Source organism: Fopius arisanus, unplaced genomic scaffold (assembly GCF_000806365.1).
Source record: "Fopius arisanus strain USDA-PBARC FA_bdor unplaced genomic scaffold, ASM80636v1 scaffold00004, whole genome shotgun sequence".
In the NCBI taxonomy this organism is placed as follows: Eukaryota; Metazoa; Arthropoda; class Insecta; order Hymenoptera; family Braconidae; genus Fopius; species Fopius arisanus.
In genome coordinates this window covers 2,389,392-2,407,080 of record NW_011887743.1, presented here as the reverse complement: position 1 = coordinate 2,407,080, position 17,689 = coordinate 2,389,392, and the positions used below count along the sequence as shown (strand labels likewise).

Here is a 17,689-nt window from a genome sequence, read left to right as displayed (position 1 = left end):
TTTTCATTGAAATTCCACAAGATGTGGTTCCCCCCTTCCGCACGTTCTACAGTCGGGTAAATTTCAGTTGAATAAATAAAAAACAAAAAGTATTCACACCGCAGAAAATAAAATTCACCCCGTCGACTTGAGACACCCCAGCATTGCAATAAAAACTTGGTTAATAAAAAAAAAACACTCCATCATTGCTTGTGGCGCCCTCCCTCTCTTGGGGTGCAGTACTACGATGCCGCTGGGATACCCCCAGAACTGAGCCTCTACTTTTATCAATCCTCTTTGGTGCATCTGACGGGAGTTATCAGTCGATTTTGCGGGAATTATGACGAGTTCGGGGGTTAATGGGGAGGTGAGACAAGGGTGGAGGCTGAAAAAAATGGGTACTAGGTATTTTTCGTTCAAGTGGAAGACAGAAGGTGGTGAAAGCACTTCAGGGAGGAATTCCGAGAATTTTAGGAGCAGCGAGGAGGTGCTGGAGGGCAGTGGGAGGATTGGATTTTTTAGGAGTATTAAGAAAAAATTGTCGATTAAGAATTTGTGCAGATCGAAGAGAAAGGTACGTCTGAATTATCCTGAAATTAAATTTTATATAAAACAATAATACGATTTTAATGCAATTTAAACAAATTCTAATAGAAATCCATTGTTGGATTTTTAATTACATTATTTTTTATTGAATTGATTTACTGAAATATCATGGAGTTACAAATTCTACAGAATTATCACATTCTTATGACGTTATTTCCAGATAACCGCTGCAGAATTGAGTAGAGGGGTGGATGATGGTGGTAGTGAGAGGACAGTTTCCCTGACTAATGATAAATATGAAACTGAAGTAAATGAAAGAGTGGGAATTCCCAGTGACTTGACAGAGAGCTCGATAAGTCAATCATCGACAGATTCTTTGAGAAGAAGAACTGATAACAGCCGATTCGATAGCAATGACGAGGAGAGGATCTGTGAATCATCGGTGAGGGGGAATGTAAATAGGGGGGAGGAATCAGCTGACAGACTGAATCAGCTGTGGTCAGAGGGGGCAGAGGGTGGTGCAGAATATGTTGGGGAAGAGATGGAGATGGAGATGGACGAAGAGGAGAAGGGAAATTTACCAACTCTCTCGCAGGAGTTGTTGAAACTTAGTAAATACGGATGGTACTGGGGACCTATCTCTGGAGATGAAGCTGACGCCAAATTGCAAGCTGAACCCGATGGGGCTTTTTTGATAAGAGATTCCTCGGACGACAGGTGAGAGTCAGGGATTTAATTGTGAAACTATTCTGTCCGATTATTCATTGAAATTTTTTATTGATAGACATCTTCTCACGTTGAGCTTCAAATCAGCTGGGAAATTGCTTCATGCTCGTGTAGAACACAGTGGTGGCATGTTCTCATTCTGCAATCAAGGGGATAGTGGACGTTTCACGTCTGTACCAGCTTTAATCGATCATTCAATGAATTACAGTCGATCTGCTGTCTTCTGCTACTCGAGGCCTCGTTATCCTGGCCATCCTGCTTTTCCCGTACGTTTAACGAAGCCTGTAAGTCGCTTCAGGCATGTCCGAAGCCTACAATATCTCTGTAGATTCGTCATCAGACAAAATACTCGTCTTGATAATATAAACAAACTTCCTTTACCAAACACCATCAAGGGATACATCGAGGAGGCACATTATTGAACCTCTTATGAATCTATAGACTGTTTTACAATATATTATATTGTTATTATTAATATTCGCTATTGAATATTGCTGAGCGAAATTATTTAGAAATCGTTGATGAACAATCGTTTGGAGATCTGAGGTGTTCGATAAGATTATGAAAATAATTGCAATTTTTTTATTTCCACGAAATAGAAGATTGTATTTCAATTCTTTTTTTTTTATTACATCACTGATTATTATTCCGGATTTTCTATTAAATATATTTTTCGGTTGATCAGTGTGAAATTTTTCAAATCACACTCAGAGTATCTCCCAAGAATTAAAGAGTTAATTAATGTACATAAAATGAAATTATTTTCAGAATTCGTCGCTAGATCTCTGGTATCAGCGAAAATTTGAAAAATGAATATATTTTAGTAGATTTTAAGACACTGGTAACTAGTTGGTGCAGCAATGATTGAATTGAAAAGACATGAAGTCAAGACGCACTCGTAATTGACTCAATATTTATCACTGGAAGGTTTACAATTTACATTAAATTCAAGAATGAAATGCCAAAACGAATGTGACACAATTGTATTGTGTTTTCTCTCAATCTTCAGCCACTCAAATTTCTCGCATTTCCATCGAAAGAAAAAAATCCCCCGATGAATCGTTACACTCAATATTTCGACAATAATTTGGGGTACGCAATGGATTCTCTGGGAAGAATGACTAGCTTTAATTGAAAATATTGTTTATTTTCCCAGAAAAAAAATTGATAACTCCAATTTTTTATTTTCAATTATAAATAACTACGTAGTTATATAAATACTGCGATGCATTTGGTATATTTTCACCTATTCCAATTCATCCCGAGTATATTTCGTGCCTAAAATTAAAGAGATCAATGATAAATGTTAGAGAATTGAGTTTAATTACTTGTAACTGGAATAATTACTGTTGTAAAAGCAGCAGTGGCAGCCTCTGTTGCTCGATTGAGGGCCTGATCAGGTGGCGGTAGGTCTACAGTGAGAACTCTATTCAACTGGACTGCATCTTCAATTCTTCTCCCCAAAAATTCCCACGTTCTTGTGTGATCCTCGCTTTTATCTTGTAACATATACAATTCACTCGTTTTGTATATTCCAGCGACAGCTACTCGTCTGGTGTACCAGTGGAACTGTAAAATTAAAACAAATCGAGAGATAATAAAACTGAAAGGGAATTTATTCGACTCCTCTTGTCATTTTGTACGATTTTTTTGAAAAAAAAATATGAATTCAATCCTGAAACGATTGAGATGGAAATTTTTTCTGAGGAGAGCCATAAAAATATTTACATTCATCTCAACAGTCAATTTAGATGAAAATCTCTTTCTTTTTCTCAAGGCAAACATGAATTAATCATTTCAATATTTAAATGCAATTTTCTCATAAAATAAAATGAAAATCTTACATCAACGGATCTATCTCCAGCGTAATAACAAATATCATCGACGAGAGTTAGTAAATTAGCGAGAGCTGGTGGAACATTCGGGGGTAGAGCAAGAAGTCCAATTGCCTGAGGCCAGGTCGACTTGTATGGCACCAACATCCTGAGCCTCCTCTCCAACGCCTTCTTCACGAACTCCTCTGGCAATTTAATTGGCTGCGAGGGCTCGCCCTCGGTTGTCAACGCTTCAGATTTCATGATTTCATTCAATTCCGCATTGCAATTCGCGTAGAAGTGGAGCACCAGCTCTGCACCTCCTCTGGGGAAGAGGCCGTGGATAACACCAGGATATCCAATGGATTCAGCTCCTAAATCCATGTATTTTTATTGGAAATTTTCAATTGGGGCGAAATAATTTTGTAGATCTGATGATAAAATTACCTGCGCTGATGGCCTCCTGGCTCCATCCGTGCTCCTTGACAAATGGCATTGCGGCTGCCAAAATCTGTTTTTTAATCATGCCCTCGTACTCTTCCTCGGATTCCTTTGATTCCTCAGTTGTCGAAATTTCTGCCACAGCATTTTGTGCTTTCTGCTCGTTTGAATTGATCCTAGAAGTCCACAAACCTCTCACACCTGAAGAAGTTCATGATCATCACCTCATATTTAATTTTATTTAATTACTACGCAAGGTATGAAAAAATGTGAATACCCAAAAAAATTGATTAAAAAATAAAAACTTTATTCCATTGTAAAAAAGCTTCAACTGATTATCGTGAGCTTCTTCATAGGATTGGTGTCGATGCATTCATTGACCCTGACGACGATGCTCTCGATGACATCTAGGGCATTGATAGCCTGATAACAAAATTTAATTTTTTCCCTAACGGGCATATCAGGTAGTTCCTGGCCTCCGACGACAACCGACACTTGAGTCTCAATTCTTCTCCGTTTTCCGTTCTCTTCCTGGAGATCTCTGAGCTTGACCTTCCAGTGGGCCCTGGCGAGATCCACCCCATCCCTGAGTTCCTTCAAATACCCCTGAATGCTCTTCAACACCTTCCAAATTCCTGTGGAATTATTCGTGTCCCTGATCACGAGAAATCTAAGAAGATTCAAAGCCGCGATTATTTCATCAGACATCTCCACGAGGTCAGAGACACTGCCGTGGGGCAGCCTGAATATTCTCTTAAATATGGGCTCCAGCTTCCTGAGGAACTCCTTGTCTCCTCGATCCAGGGAAATGATAATCGAGGACTTGAAAATGTTTATGATAAGGGCGAGAAGTCCAGAGTGCTTTGTCCTGTCGTACAGCATCCATAGGACTCTGTACCTTCCAGCCATGGAGAACCGCCTGATGTACCCCTGGAAGACCCCCAGAGCCAATTGCCTCTCCCTCGAGGAATCGCAGTAGATCATCACCTGGGAAATACTGGAAAACAAATCCCCGTGGATCGCCAGTTGCAGGGCTTCCGGCTGAATTGATTCTTCGGGGACTCTATTCAGGATTCCCTCGAGGAATCTCAGGCCCCTGGTCACCAGGACGTACTCCGGCTGCTTCAGAAGATGATTCCCCAAGTATATGCAGCAGTTCATGATATAGAGAGGATGATAAACCTGCGGCAATTGTTGGCACGACTCCAAAGACATCATCAGGGTGAAGAAAAAATTGGCGTATGTCAGGTCAGAGACTTCCATGTCGAAGAGCTGGACCTGCAGGTTGTAGAGATCGATCTTTGGCTCTGGGTCGAGCTTATTAATCCTTTTGTGGATTCTGTTCTCAATTATTTCGAAGAATTTAATGGGATTGGTTTCCAGTCTCAATATCTGAGAAGTCATCACTCGGAAAACTGAGGACGAGTCCTCGGGGTTGATGTCCAGGTGAGAGAAGGGTTTTGAGAATAGATTCAGGTGGATGTTGATCAGATTCATGAGGACTTTGACCTCCCGAGGATCTGAATTTACCCTATCGAGGGCAATTTCAATGAGTGGAGAGAGAAAATCGAGGATTGATCGCAGAGTCGTCGTCAGGCGATCGATCACAGGATCTTCTTCATCCCCTGGGCTGACTGCTTCAGGATTCGTGTTCTCAGGGAGGGGTAGGTCTTCAGCATAAGCTCTGATGGTGCTGACAACCCATTCAATAGACTTGGACATGTCTCCTCTCTTCAGGGATATCTCCAGGGGCTTCAAAAGGGCGCAGAATCTCACGTCATCCGGAAGGCTCTCAGCCTGCTCCAGGAACAGGAGAACCGTCTCCGAAGGATTGCATCTGTCTGCAAATATCTGCAGCAGCTCCTCGCAGGTGAGAAAGAACGAATTCCTCGTTTTTTTATTTTCATCCGTCAAGTGAGTGCAAATCATCGGTACCAGGGACCACGAACTCCTGTCCAGGATCTCATCGGTTCCATCCGTTTTAAATAATATCGAGAGCTTCGCCGTTTCATAACTGGTGAGTAGATCTTTTACTTTATTGGAAAAATCCTCAGAAGGATCTGATAGTCGTGAATTTTCAGTCGACATTTCCGAAATTTCAATTGATTGCGATTTCTTTCGTAATCAGGTGTTATTTCAAGGTTAGAAGAGGCTGACGTCCACCAAATCAGAATACCCGTCCCATTTCCCTCACAATCTCACAATATTAATAATTAAAACTGTCTCAGGGGCTTCAATTGTTGTCCAGAAAATCGCCAAGACTTATTCCAGTATTACGACGAAAATTATTAATCAAGTACTGATTTTTGGGGGCTGTTTGTTGTTTGAAAACAGCTCGGTTACCGGTGGAGTTGACTTGTCACTCGTTCAGGAGTGATTTAGAGATTTTTAACATATTTTATGAGAAATGTGGAATGATAGAAGGTGCAATTGGTGTGGGAGGTGACACGTGGGGAACATTGAAGAGGTGATTAGGGTGATTTTTTTTTGTTCTGTTACCTGTGATTGTGAGACCCTTCCTCAGGGCGAGGATCGTTGCCACAGCCATGTCAAACCTCTGATTACCCAGGTCCAAGCAATACTGCACTTTGGATTGCGCAAGAAACGATATTTACTCTTTCCTCACACGATAAACCGAGCTGTTAGTAATACAGCGATCTGTCATTATGTAAGTACCCAATTATGACAGTACAAATTTCATTTTTTGTTACAATTTCTCTCACTAATCATTTTACTCTGAAATTTTTTAATCACAATCGATCGACCAGTCAATCATAAATCACTCATAATCTACTATATGATCAATATTACTATTAATATTCATAAATATGTTGTAATTAAACATTGGTATATTATTTTTATTATTATATATTTATATTGTGATATTTATTTTGGTGGGTACGTTTTTTAGAGTGTCAGGTTATTTTGGCGCCTTTTTTTGCGCGCAAAATGGCGATTTTCGCGGTAATAAATTATTTTATTCACTATTCACTAGAAAATCGTCAATAGAACACGAAAACTTCTGATTTGATAGTCAATTATTTGAATTTTAATAGGCAATGATGATGTGAGGGACATTGTGTGAGCATTTTCTCGGAATTTCAGATTCTTTTGAATTTATCCGCCGTTGGTATCGACAGGCACTCCCCAGCTATTTTTCTCTCTTTTCAATTCATCAAATCCCCATAACTCTCTCTCTCTTTTATTAGTTGTTCGATGAAATAGTATACGTAGATGTCGTTGTTATGAAAAAAAAAAACATTCCGTGAAGCCTAAACAGTTCTGAATGGATTGCAGGTCTTTGTGGGATTTGTAACTGCCGAATTATCCCATTTTCAGTGTTTTTGGCTGGTGTATTTTAATCTGAAGTCGAAAATAGTGGAATACTTGAGGCATGAATCGAAAAAATCCAGCCCACAAAGATTGGGCCAAGGCTATTTGCAGTATTGTTAGCCAATACCCCATGCTTTACGATAAAAGACACAGTGATTACAAGAACAAGATGAAGAAATTAGAAATTTGGAAGGGGATCTCCAATTATGTGGCAGCTGAGTTGCAAGTCAACATGACAGGTCAGTCAAATCCTGACTTTTTCATTTTTATTTTCATCTGTATTTTTTTTTTTATAAAATTCACGGAAGGAATCCGGTGGTTAAATTCATGAGAAAAATCCCGGGACGCTGTTTCTCTCGTATTTCATATTACAATTTTTTTTTAACAGCTGCTGAACTCGAGAAGAGATGGCTAGGCTGGAAATGCACGTTCATTTCAGAACACAGAAGACTCCACACACATCCCGTAGACACAAACGTGAAAAACTGGTATTTATTCAACTCCATGAGATTCATGGAACCGTACATATCACATCATCGGTAATTCCCCTGTTCCCTCAGTTTAATCACTAGAAATACTTCAATCTGACTTTAATTTATTGCACCAGAAAAACATTCACGACGAAAGAATCATTCAAGGCTGAGTATCCTGAGAGCCCCGAGAAAAATTCGGGTACGAGACCGACAAGAATAATTGGCAATTTTCTCGATCAATCATCCCAGTCACATCCATTCGCCTGCCCAATGGTGAGAAACAATGATATATTATTTCACTATTTTGTTAAAATCATTGGAATGATTTGTTGAATTTTATTCTGTAAAGTTTATTCATGAATGATTAATCGGTGGAATTGAATTTTTACCGGTGAAATTTGAACTCAAATGTGATATCGAATGTTATAGGAGCCTTTGTACTTATCTCAAGAGGCAGCTGAGAAATCTGAGCTGGCTGACTCAACCAGTGCACTTGCCATATCTGAAGTTGTTGGTAACTACAACGATAATGCCCTCAAGGTTGCCCTGACTCGCACTGGTAAATTTAATCTAAATAATTTATAAATAAATTTCGTTTATAAATGTACAACACAATTAATTTGTTAGCAGCCGAAGCCCATGGACAAATGGCCCACAAACCCGTGTTTCCTGACTCATCCGGAGCCGCGACAGCGACATCCCCAGTGATAAATCCATTCGTTAAAGATGAAAAAAAGGAGAAGTGTAAGTGCATTATCGAAGAGAGACTCGAATTTATTCCTATCGAACGCAGGACAGTCTGTCTCATTGAGATATTTCAAGTTATTCAAAAATACGAAAACATGTCGTAATTATTCTATCGAATCATTTCAATTCAATTTTTCTGGTGTCAGATATTCAACGGAATTCAATTCTACAAAGATCCATTGAAATTACTAGATGGTCATTATTTGGATGAATTATATTTTTAATTTTATTTCAAAGAACTCAAGACAAAAAGATTTGAACGTAAATCCATAGAATAAAACGACAATTATCCGGATCTTCCCAGGAAATGACGGAATTTTCTCTTCAATTCCGTCACGTACCTAGAGTATTATTCTTTACGTTAAATTTTTAATTCCCGTTGGAAATCAGTAGTCTAATCAGTTGCTTTCCGAATCACACGATTTGGTTTTCAACTTGAATTTTTTATAAATCCGACAGAACAAACGCGTTTATATTATCATTAAGTTTTTTATTAAAGAAGAAAGAAAAAAGATAAAAAAAAGGTAGTCATATGTTACATGTATAAATATTGCGAAATGTATCACTTATGTCAGTCAATTAATTGAATAATTAAATCATTTAAAATAGTTGAGCACAAATAGTCAATTAACTGATTAAAATCCGATAGCCATACAAAAAATAATTAACTGGAAGATGTCAGGAGAACATTATGAATTTGATAAATTCATTAATGAGAATTGTCTTTTTCGGGTGTAGAACGGAATTAATTAAAAATTGAAATATTTTCATAACGAGTTGTCTCTCTGTCGAGGGGTAAAAAGGCTTCTCGAAAATTTCTACAGCTCGATTGAACTGAAACACACACAGCTATTCTGAATATCTCTTTAGCCTTTTCTCCCATCGTCAGCCATTTAACGTAAGCTTCTGTCACAGTTCTCGTCGTGATTCTCGTGTTGAAAACATTGAGAAACGTGAGATTAGTATTCCTGATTAATTTTACAACACCAGGGTCTTGAATTCTCTCGCAATGACTGCAATTTAATTCTCTCAATCTATACAAATTCATTAAAGATCTGTCAGTGATTTTTCTACTAGCTTGAATGGACAAACTCTCCAAATTCCTCAGTTCCTCGAGATGGAGGGCACTAGAATCAGTCAGGAATGTTGAATCTGAAGGATTAAATAGGAAATTAAATAGAGAAATTACGCACAATGATAATTCTGTAATGGGAAATTTATAGACTCAATACTCACGACTTAAATCTAAATGTCGAATTTTTCTGCAGTTGTCTATCAATTTTCGGAGCCAATTATCGTCAATGATGCTATGAGTTACTTGAAGTGCTTCTAAATTAATCAGTCGTGTAATTAGCTCGAGATTTTCAGAGTCTATTTTGCAATAAAACAGGGACAAATGGGTGAGAGACTTTTGATTCGCTACTATGGATTTCAGTAAATTACTTTCTGACGAGAAACGTTTCAAAGACAAATAATTGAGTTTCATGAACCTCTCGAGATTCTGCAAACAAATAATAATCAGTTAACAATTTGCATTCGAATGGATTATTTTTTAATGCTCATTGATTTGAATCGGTTAATCTATTCGAATATTTATTCAAATTCAAAAGGTCAGGGATCTTACCAAGTCAAATTTACGGAGAAAGTATTTTTTATTACAACGGGACGTCCTGCACTCGATATTTCCAACGTCGATTGTTAATTTATTTAAATTTGGACAGACATTCACTGCTTTTGATAGAACATCGGGATCACATGGTGTTGCTACTTTTAATTCTTTCAAGAAGTGCCCGCAGCGTTTGACAATTTTTTTTATCAAATTCGGATTCTTCTGCACTTCGTTAATTGTTTTAGAGTCCATTTTGCCGTTGGAAAATCGGAGAAAGGGCAGGTGTTTTAGGTCGTGCCAAGATGTTTCGGCGATATTTTTCCATCGCTTGCACACTGCAATGAAATCACGATCGAAATTTTGGAATCCATTAGCCATTCGATTTTATTCCTCACCTTTTTCGATCTCGAGTCTCTGATAAATTGGAAGCCTTCGGAAAATCTCTCTCAAACAATCGTCAGGGAGAGAATTGATCGTATCAATCTCCTCTGCCTCCACAGAGCTCTTTTCAAAATAAAAACTCCCGTGTTGTAATTCCATTTCGAAATTGGACTTTGAAATTTGAACACTTGGATTATGCAAGTACCCGAAAAGTTAATTAACCCGATGAAGTGCCTGCGAGTGACTAGACTCAAATAAAATAAATCGAGTAGTCGCGTCTATTTATATTCTGACTCGAGGCATCGCGGTAATTCTCATTAACTGGTGCTTTCAAGGTATTTACACGATTATTTCCCCAGCAAATTAAATGGGAGGCATATGCTATTTTGATTGTGAGTGTGCATGGAGAAAGGAAGGGGAATTATCAGTGTTTACCTTGAAGAAAAAGTAGTACTTACCTGACCACTTTAAAACGTGTGATGAAATGTAGCGTTTCGTATTAAAATTTTAATCGAATTGGAGTTTTTCAACAATTTTCTCCTGGGTTGTCTGTGGAAAGGTGGGCACTCGGAAAACCTCATAAAAGTATCATTAAAAAAATTCAATCATCCAATCAATTTCCCATAGCGTCTCCTGCGGCTATTTTATTGTAAATTAATTATTAAAATTAGAGAACAATTATAAAACAACAATTCTCTTTATTTAAAACAACGTACAATCACGCATTTATCGCTTAGAATTCCATTTAAAAACAACAATTTGAACGAGGAATTGGTGAACATTTTATCCAGTTATAATTAGTCTCAATTTAAATACTGCCAATCGCGTTTATTAAATTTTAATTTAATTGGACAGTATCAGCATCCTGAGGGTAAATGTTTTCACCATAATCCTTCATTCATTTATTTTCTCTCGTTCTTACATTAACGAAAAATAATTCAGTAAAAATTACGAGAACGTTAGGATTTTTCACTTTTCATAATTTTTACTGAACAATTAGTGAAATGACTATTTACAGTAAAGCCGTACATAATAATATGAAAAATACACATACACGGTGAAGCGTTCAGCTTCATTCGTACATTTACTCGTGTTGATTATTTGATTCAATACTTCATGTTTTTTTTTTTATTCGGGAGGGCACAAGATTTTTGATAATTTCTTTTCAAATTACCGCGACTCCTCGAATATCTCGAATGATTTTCTATTGCTCTCGTTATATTTAGGTAATTGGACAGTTTCGTTAAAGTTTTTATCGTTTATCTTTCGATATTTTGTGATTTTTATACAGTTCTATGATTACAGAAAAGAGAGGAAGAGATAAGATATTTTCAGAGTAAAAAATTACGTGCTCTGATTAATTTATGAGCGATTGATCAATTTCTGTTGTTTCGTTGTCCTCAAATTTCTGTTTTAATCCTACATTTCATTTTCGTACCGTGAATTCTGAACAATATGATTTGAGTGATCAATAGGTCCAGTACCAAATACTTGTGTCGTGAAAAAATGGAAATTTTTACAGGTGAAAGTTAATTTTCAACTAAATAAATCGATAGAAAACGGTAAAGGCCAAGTCGATTCAGTGAATACGTCATTCAATGTGAAATATCTCCGAATCTGAGGCAGATATCAAAATTTCTATAAAAACATTTTTCGCGGGTCTCACTCCGTCCTGCAAAAAAGGTCCCATAAAAAATCTGGCTATCTCTCTCAGATTCGGAGATATTCGTTGAAAATTCAACAAGGAAACAAACCGACTTATTATTCATCGCCCCTGAAATCAATTTCGTTACAACAAAAGGCAATTGATAATGCAAGAAATTTTTTCTCGCTGTGAATAAGTGTGTACTCATGAGAGAGGACAATAATTTGATTTCTGCATCGTCTGTAGACCTAGATTAAATCCGTCCTTTATCTTTAACAGTAACAACAATAACAACAGTTTCTCATTATCACCTTCATTAACAATATATTCAAAATTCCTCACTGTAGGGCTTTTTCAGTAATGATGGACCATTAAATACTTGAACTATTCAATCAGACATTCACCCCATCATTACTGCCTTATCTTATCAATTTAGATATATAGCGAAGCGTATCTTACATACAGCCATCGGAGACGATTATCTCCCTCTTTTCTCTAAGCAAATTATTTTCATTTTCTGTCTCGTTTTGTCGTCACTAAATACTTGAAAAATTCAGGGGTACAAATACATAATAATGGTATGCACTGGCAGCTGATAAGCTTTGATTACAGCGTAAATCAATAACTCGATACAGAATGAACATTCAATTTACCATAAAAATTCAATAGCGAAACGGCGGAATATCTTGGAATCCAGAGCCGATATCAAAATTTTTGTGGGAACCTTTTTGATAGAGCCCATTGAGAGCTAGAAAAAAGGTTATAACGAAAATTTCGCTGCCTACTTGAGATCCGGAGATATGTGGAAAAATTATGTTGACTCAATCATTTCGCTAGTGAATTGTCGATTTATTTGTGTTTTATTTGAGCACGTGTTTAATGGATTATACTTCATTTGCCTCGTCTTCTTTAGAATATAGTATATATTTTTTTATTCGATATTTATGAAATTTCAATATATATCTATCACCGCATATATTTTAAAACATGTATCCAATGCAGTTAGACTAGACTTTAATCAACATATATTTTGAATATTCAGTTAATCGTGGTACATAAAGATTTCTCCATTCATGAATTAGGGGCCAGAGAAAGGCCCCGATTTTTCCGACAAGTGCTCAGACACGGGTCAAATCACCTGTGCATGATTAAAATTGTTCATTTGGCGATAGCCACCCGTAAAATTTTTTTGAAAATTTCTCTGGACTCGATTTAAAGGACTGATATTGAATACGAAAGGACAAGTGACTGACTAATTTCAATATTCGGAAATGTCATCGAGATTTTATAAACTCATTCTCGATTTCGCTATCCGAATTCTTTTATTATTTCTCACCTGTTTTTTACTGAAAATAAATTATTGTAAAAATAGTTCGGCCATCCCCATGACACTTTAACCTCCGATAGAACGAAAAATACAATAAATAAAAAATAGTTTTTGTAATTACCAGACGAATGCGAAAATTACTCGAACCTCAGGCACTGAATTTTAATCAAAAATATTGGGCGGAGCTATTTCTCCTCAATTCCAATGTATTCTCATCCTATATTCACGCTTCAATAGCAACTCGATTCTCCCATCGCTAATTCCAGCGAATGCACTCAAAAAATTTCCCTCCAATTTGGCCCGACGATTTCACGGAATTCAGAGTGGAAGATGTATTTTTTTTTCTCGTGTAGAATTCTTTGAAATAGCACACGAACAATTCTCGAAGGCATTTAACACACTCAAAGCCTCACACATATAATTCACATCCGGCAATTCCCTTTCATCACAGAACTGTTTCGATCTCTGCGATTTCGGTTCGAGTGGAGTCATCCTCCGGAAGTCTGGAGATAACAATTACCCCATAAATCGATTCGAATAAATATCTGCGTAAAAATGCCCCAATAATTACCTGTAAATTTCTGTTGGCAAAAATCCTTCGGCAAATTCAGTGCTGACTACCATTGCTCGGGTCATATCCCTGGGTCGGGACACCTCAACAGCATCCAAATATCTAAAATATCGTAAGAGAGAAGATAAAATATTATCGATTAACAACAAACGACAATTCAATTCTATAACATTGACATCTCATGCCCATCACCAAGAAATAGTACGTGCAAATGATTATGAGCTATTCGTCTACATGAACTGGAGCATTAACAGCTCAAGACTTACGAATCGAAATACGGTGGAAGGGGATGAGGTGCTTCAACAGCCAATCGTTCGATGTGAGGTGGTATTGATGGCTGCAAACAGCCTCGCCACCAGGCCAATTTATCCGGCTTTCTCCTTTAAAAAATTCCGTTCTCGGAATATCTCTTGTTTCTTCCATACTCACGAACTCCACTCTCACTCAATCTCAATTGTCTCAACAGTCTCAATAAATAATCAAGTACATGTCGAAATTTATCGATGAAATATCTGATTTCTGATTAAATTCAATCGACAACACAGAAATTAAAGAATGAGATAAATGTTTTGTGCGTTATAAATTGAATAATTTTAATTTAAATTCAGGATTTGGTGAGCTTATGCCATAGGTGCAAATCAAAGTTTCTTACACTTATAGAGCCATTGAATAACTGTAATTAAGACGGTACTAATTGAGGATATTGAAGTGACATAAAAAAAAGTAGAAAAGTGCATGTAAAAATTCCAAAAACGTCATATTCCACGCCAAGAAAATTAATTTAAGCGTTAAATCACAAGTTTGTGAGAGGATTAACTCTCATTTCCTTGAAATATCCTTAAAACTCCTCAAGTCTTTCAATAACTCTGCACTGCACATCATGCTGAAGTATTATAATAGACCAGAGTATATATAATAGAAACACAATTCAAGAAATCTTAAAATAGGTCAAACCCGTTGAACTATGAGTGGAGGGGGTTTTATTCCATGTACAAACGAACGCGATTCGCCAAGGGCTTTGGTATTAAAACCAGGAGATGCCGGTTGGAATGTACCATTTACGTGAGTTTAGGGGAATGCAAATCGCCGGTTTGAATTCATTTCAGTTGATGTGTACGTATTTTTGATTGAATGCGTATATTTACCTGGGTTGACTGGGTTTGATTCCATGCGCCTCAAGATCTTTCTCCAGCTGTCGTATCCTTATCCTCGCCATATCCAATTCGTGTTTAACTTTCCACAAGTGTGTATCGCATATTGGATCGTGACACCTGTGCTGGCGAATAATATCCTGCGCCTCGAATACAGCACCGCGAAAAGTCAGCGATTTTCCCATACTCTAATTGTAAAATTTCCAAGATTCCATCAAAATTTCATCAATTGTCTCAACAGCTGATGCTCACCAAACTGATTAATGCACAGCATCCGCCACGATCGCTTCTGGCTAGATGGTGCCTGATGTATTTGAAATACAGATGCTCCAGAAAGAGAAGCAGAGCTGCCAGAAGTATTCCCGCCATCAGCAGTAGAAATGCACTGAGAAATTGCTCTAGAGCCAGTGGATCACTGCTCTTTTGCACTTCCTTTCCGGGTTTGCAGGTGCCAGTCATCCAGTATCTCCTCAATCTCTCCAAATCCCCTGATGTTCAAATAACAATGAAAACCTCACAATCATTTATCGATCATCAACAACACTCTCACCGTTCTCTCGATAATGAAGCAAACGTTCATTAAACATCTCGACGTATTTGGAATTTCTGGAGAAGGCAAGACCATAACCCGTCATTGCGTACCACGAACCGACTGTTAACAATCGGCAATCCTCGTCTTGAGTTACAAGATAATCCAATACTGTTCCATCGTAGAAGAATGCATCGAGATCTCTTAAAAAAAAATGATAATCAATCAGCATCACCATGGATAATCCTTCGGACCGTGATTTATCGTTGCATCACTGATGGTAATTAAGTGTAAGAGATATAATTGATGAGAAAATCTATAGATTTTCACCCACCCACTGATAACAGCATCGATGCCCTCCAATACATTGGTCTTGTTGAATGGCTCCATGTAGTGATGCATCTCCTTGAAGTATCTGGCTAGTGTACTGTCTGTGTGACTCCAAGGTGTTGTACCAAATTTGAACATGGGCTTGTGGGTCCAGGGTTTTGCCAATCGTGGATCATCAAGACCACTGAACTCGTGGAACTCCTCTCTCGTTATCATGAAGGCCGCCAAGTTGGCAGTGTATATGGCGAGGAACACGACAGCGAACATGGCCCAAACGTTCGTCATGAATCTATCGTTAATAAGTTATTTAATGATTCATCAATCCATAAGACATTTAAAATGTAAAAAGACTCATTAAAATAGCAATGAAGAGTTCTAAAAATAATCTCGTGTTGATAAATCATAATAAATGATGAACGAAACACGAATTCAAGTAGAAATTCGACAACTCAGCTAATGAATCATGAATGGTTAACTGAGGACATTGAGTTGGAGGTTGTATTTGTGAAAAATCATTTATCCCAAAGCAGGATTGAGCGCATTCATCCTCCTGATGGATCGGGATTAATTACAAGCTGTCGTATCTCGGATTCACATTACGATAGAATTCGTACCAAATGGTTTTAATTACTCGTATGCTGTAATGGGTAGACAGTATTCACGTATAGAGTTGCGCATTAACTTGAACATGTGTGATCGACCCGTAAACCCGGTTCTGGGTCAACTCAAGATACCGATGCGTTATCTGAATTTATTTACCTCGCAGTGAATGCACGCGGTGAGTCAATATGTACAGCAGCTTGAAACAGAACTGCCCAGACAAGCCAGTACGTTCTTGACAGGGAGAAACGATGATTTGGAGATGGATTTGCCTGGAATTAAACATAACAGATTCACAGCGCTCGACGTAATCGCTATTAAATTGAAATTGTGTTCAATTAAATTGAATTAATAAAATACGTAAAATGGTACGCGAGGGAAAAATGGAAAAATCGGGAATATAAAATTACTTTCATGTTGAAGCCAGAAGGTGACAGCCACTCGAATAAAAAAATCATGAATGTGGCAGCATGAATGCCCACGATGCCCACTAACATCCAGGAAGCCGTGTCGAAGGGCTCTGCAAATAAAAATCATTCGTCATAAATTTTGATCACTGAAGAAAAATCGGAAAGCAGGTACTCACCCAAAAATGCTGTTGGTGATATTATGCCGGTTCGTTTGGCAACGACAATGGCTATTCCAGTCTCCATGTAAGGCACAGTAAAATCAACTACTGCTTCTCTGTCAGAATTTATCATGAGGGACGTGAGTACCATGTCGGTTTTACGGTTCACCAGATCGGCTATGAGACCGTTCCATTTTCCATTCTGACAATCATAATGAAAAAAATATGGGGAATTATGGCGAGCGCTCTAAATGCGGAGAGATAAATTCGAGAGAAAATTACGTGCCTCTTCCGGGATCGCCCAGTTAAAACACTCAGAACAGAACGTAAATGTTACATAATTACTGAATATTTTTTTGACTGGAAGATTACAGAACAATCACGGAATTTTTCATTAAATATTTCTGTGCACAGCGTAAAAATATTATATATTATATATTATATTATAGAATTTATACTGAATTTATACATTAAAGCTGGAGATCATCCAAAAATTCACCATCAGTTGTGGAATTTAATGAATCATTTAGAAAATTGGATTGTTAATGAAATAGTGAGGGGATAATACCTCGAGTGTTCCCCATTTTCCATCCTCGACTCTTACGAGCTCATACGTAAATCCAATGGTCTCGGAGAATCTTTGGAGAAGATCAATGCAGAATCCACTGCAGCACTGGTAAAAGCTTTCATTCCGTTGGGCTGATTGGATATCCATTCTGAAATAAAATGACAAAATAAAACCAAACCGATGAGTAAAATCGATTTCCCTCTGAAGCACATCACAATTACGATCGATACCTGGAGAGTAATCGAAATGCTCGAAGTGCAGAGTGTGTAGAACATTTTAATTTATCGTCGCAACTATTTTCCAACGTTTTGTTTTAAATAATTGACGGTAATTATTCGTCGAAACTTTCGT

At 37.6% G+C, this 17,689-nt stretch overlaps 6 protein-coding genes across 7 annotated transcripts in view; 2 read left to right on the top strand and 4 right to left on the bottom strand.

Moving 5' to 3' along the window:
• Positions 1-278: 278 nt before the first annotated feature.
• Positions 279-1,728, top strand: LOC105273171 (Suppressor of Cytokine Signaling at 44A). The gene is made up of 3 exons (XM_011315452.1): positions 279-553; positions 746-1,242; positions 1,310-1,728. Exons 1-3 carry the CDS (start codon positions 320-322, stop codon positions 1,671-1,673), a joined length of 1,095 nt encoding a protein of 364 aa, XP_011313754.1. The 5' UTR covers positions 279-319; the 3' UTR covers positions 1,674-1,728.
• A 649-nt stretch (positions 1,729-2,377) lies between these two features.
• Positions 2,378-6,158, bottom strand: Coq9 (ubiquinone biosynthesis protein COQ9, mitochondrial). Its single transcript, XM_011315449.1, has 5 exons — positions 6,006-6,158; positions 3,513-3,707; positions 3,096-3,439; positions 2,599-2,820; positions 2,378-2,529 (listed from the first exon to the last, which is right to left on the bottom strand). Exons 1-5 carry the CDS (start codon positions 6,052-6,054, stop codon positions 2,494-2,496), a joined length of 846 nt encoding a protein of 281 aa, XP_011313751.1. The 5' UTR covers positions 6,055-6,158; the 3' UTR covers positions 2,378-2,493.
• Positions 3,714-5,999, bottom strand: LOC105273168 (glomulin). Its single transcript, XM_011315448.1, has one exon. The coding sequence runs from the start codon at positions 5,592-5,594 to the stop codon at positions 3,834-3,836; it is 1,761 nt and encodes a 586-aa protein (XP_011313750.1). The 5' UTR covers positions 5,595-5,999; the 3' UTR covers positions 3,714-3,833.
• On the top strand, positions 6,100-8,667 carry LOC105273170 (uncharacterized). 2 transcript variants are annotated; one of them, XM_011315450.1, is made up of 6 exons: positions 6,100-6,174; positions 6,804-7,078; positions 7,228-7,378; positions 7,447-7,585; positions 7,742-7,871; positions 7,940-8,667. In XM_011315450.1, the coding sequence occupies exons 2-6, from the start codon at positions 6,901-6,903 to the stop codon at positions 8,161-8,163; spliced, it is 822 nt and encodes a 273-aa protein (XP_011313752.1). In that variant the 5' UTR covers positions 6,100-6,174; positions 6,804-6,900; the 3' UTR covers positions 8,164-8,667. The 2 variants fall into 2 exon arrangements, with proteins under 2 accessions (XP_011313752.1, XP_011313753.1); XM_011315451.1 differs by lacking the exon at positions 6,100-6,174 and having other exon boundaries at positions 6,752-7,078; positions 7,943-8,667.
• A 75-nt stretch (positions 8,668-8,742) lies between these two features.
• Positions 8,743-10,389, bottom strand: LOC105273167 (F-box/LRR-repeat protein 7-like). The gene is made up of 4 exons (XM_011315446.1): positions 10,064-10,389; positions 9,684-10,003; positions 9,296-9,560; positions 8,743-9,211 (listed from the first exon to the last, which is right to left on the bottom strand). Exons 1-4 carry the CDS (start codon positions 10,206-10,208, stop codon positions 8,805-8,807), a joined length of 1,137 nt encoding a protein of 378 aa, XP_011313748.1. The 5' UTR covers positions 10,209-10,389; the 3' UTR covers positions 8,743-8,804.
• A 359-nt stretch (positions 10,390-10,748) lies between these two features.
• The window catches only part of Nmdar2 (NMDA receptor 2), a 33,301-nt gene continuing 26,360 nt past the window's right edge, over positions 10,749-17,689 (bottom strand). The window contains exons 10-20 of the mRNA XM_011315445.1: positions 17,339-17,486; positions 16,789-16,972; positions 16,613-16,722; positions 16,362-16,474; positions 15,607-15,891; positions 15,294-15,475; positions 14,996-15,231; positions 14,738-14,931; positions 13,859-13,972; positions 13,593-13,694; positions 10,749-13,524 (exon numbers count right to left, since the gene is read on the bottom strand). Of these exons, the coding sequence (XP_011313747.1) occupies positions 13,467-13,524; positions 13,593-13,694; positions 13,859-13,972; positions 14,738-14,931; positions 14,996-15,231; positions 15,294-15,475; positions 15,607-15,891; positions 16,362-16,474; positions 16,613-16,722; positions 16,789-16,972; positions 17,339-17,486 (1,726 nt within the window). The 3' untranslated portion in view covers positions 10,749-13,466. The remainder of the gene's footprint in view (positions 13,525-13,592; positions 13,695-13,858; positions 13,973-14,737; positions 14,932-14,995; positions 15,232-15,293; positions 15,476-15,606; positions 15,892-16,361; positions 16,475-16,612; positions 16,723-16,788; positions 16,973-17,338; positions 17,487-17,689) is intronic.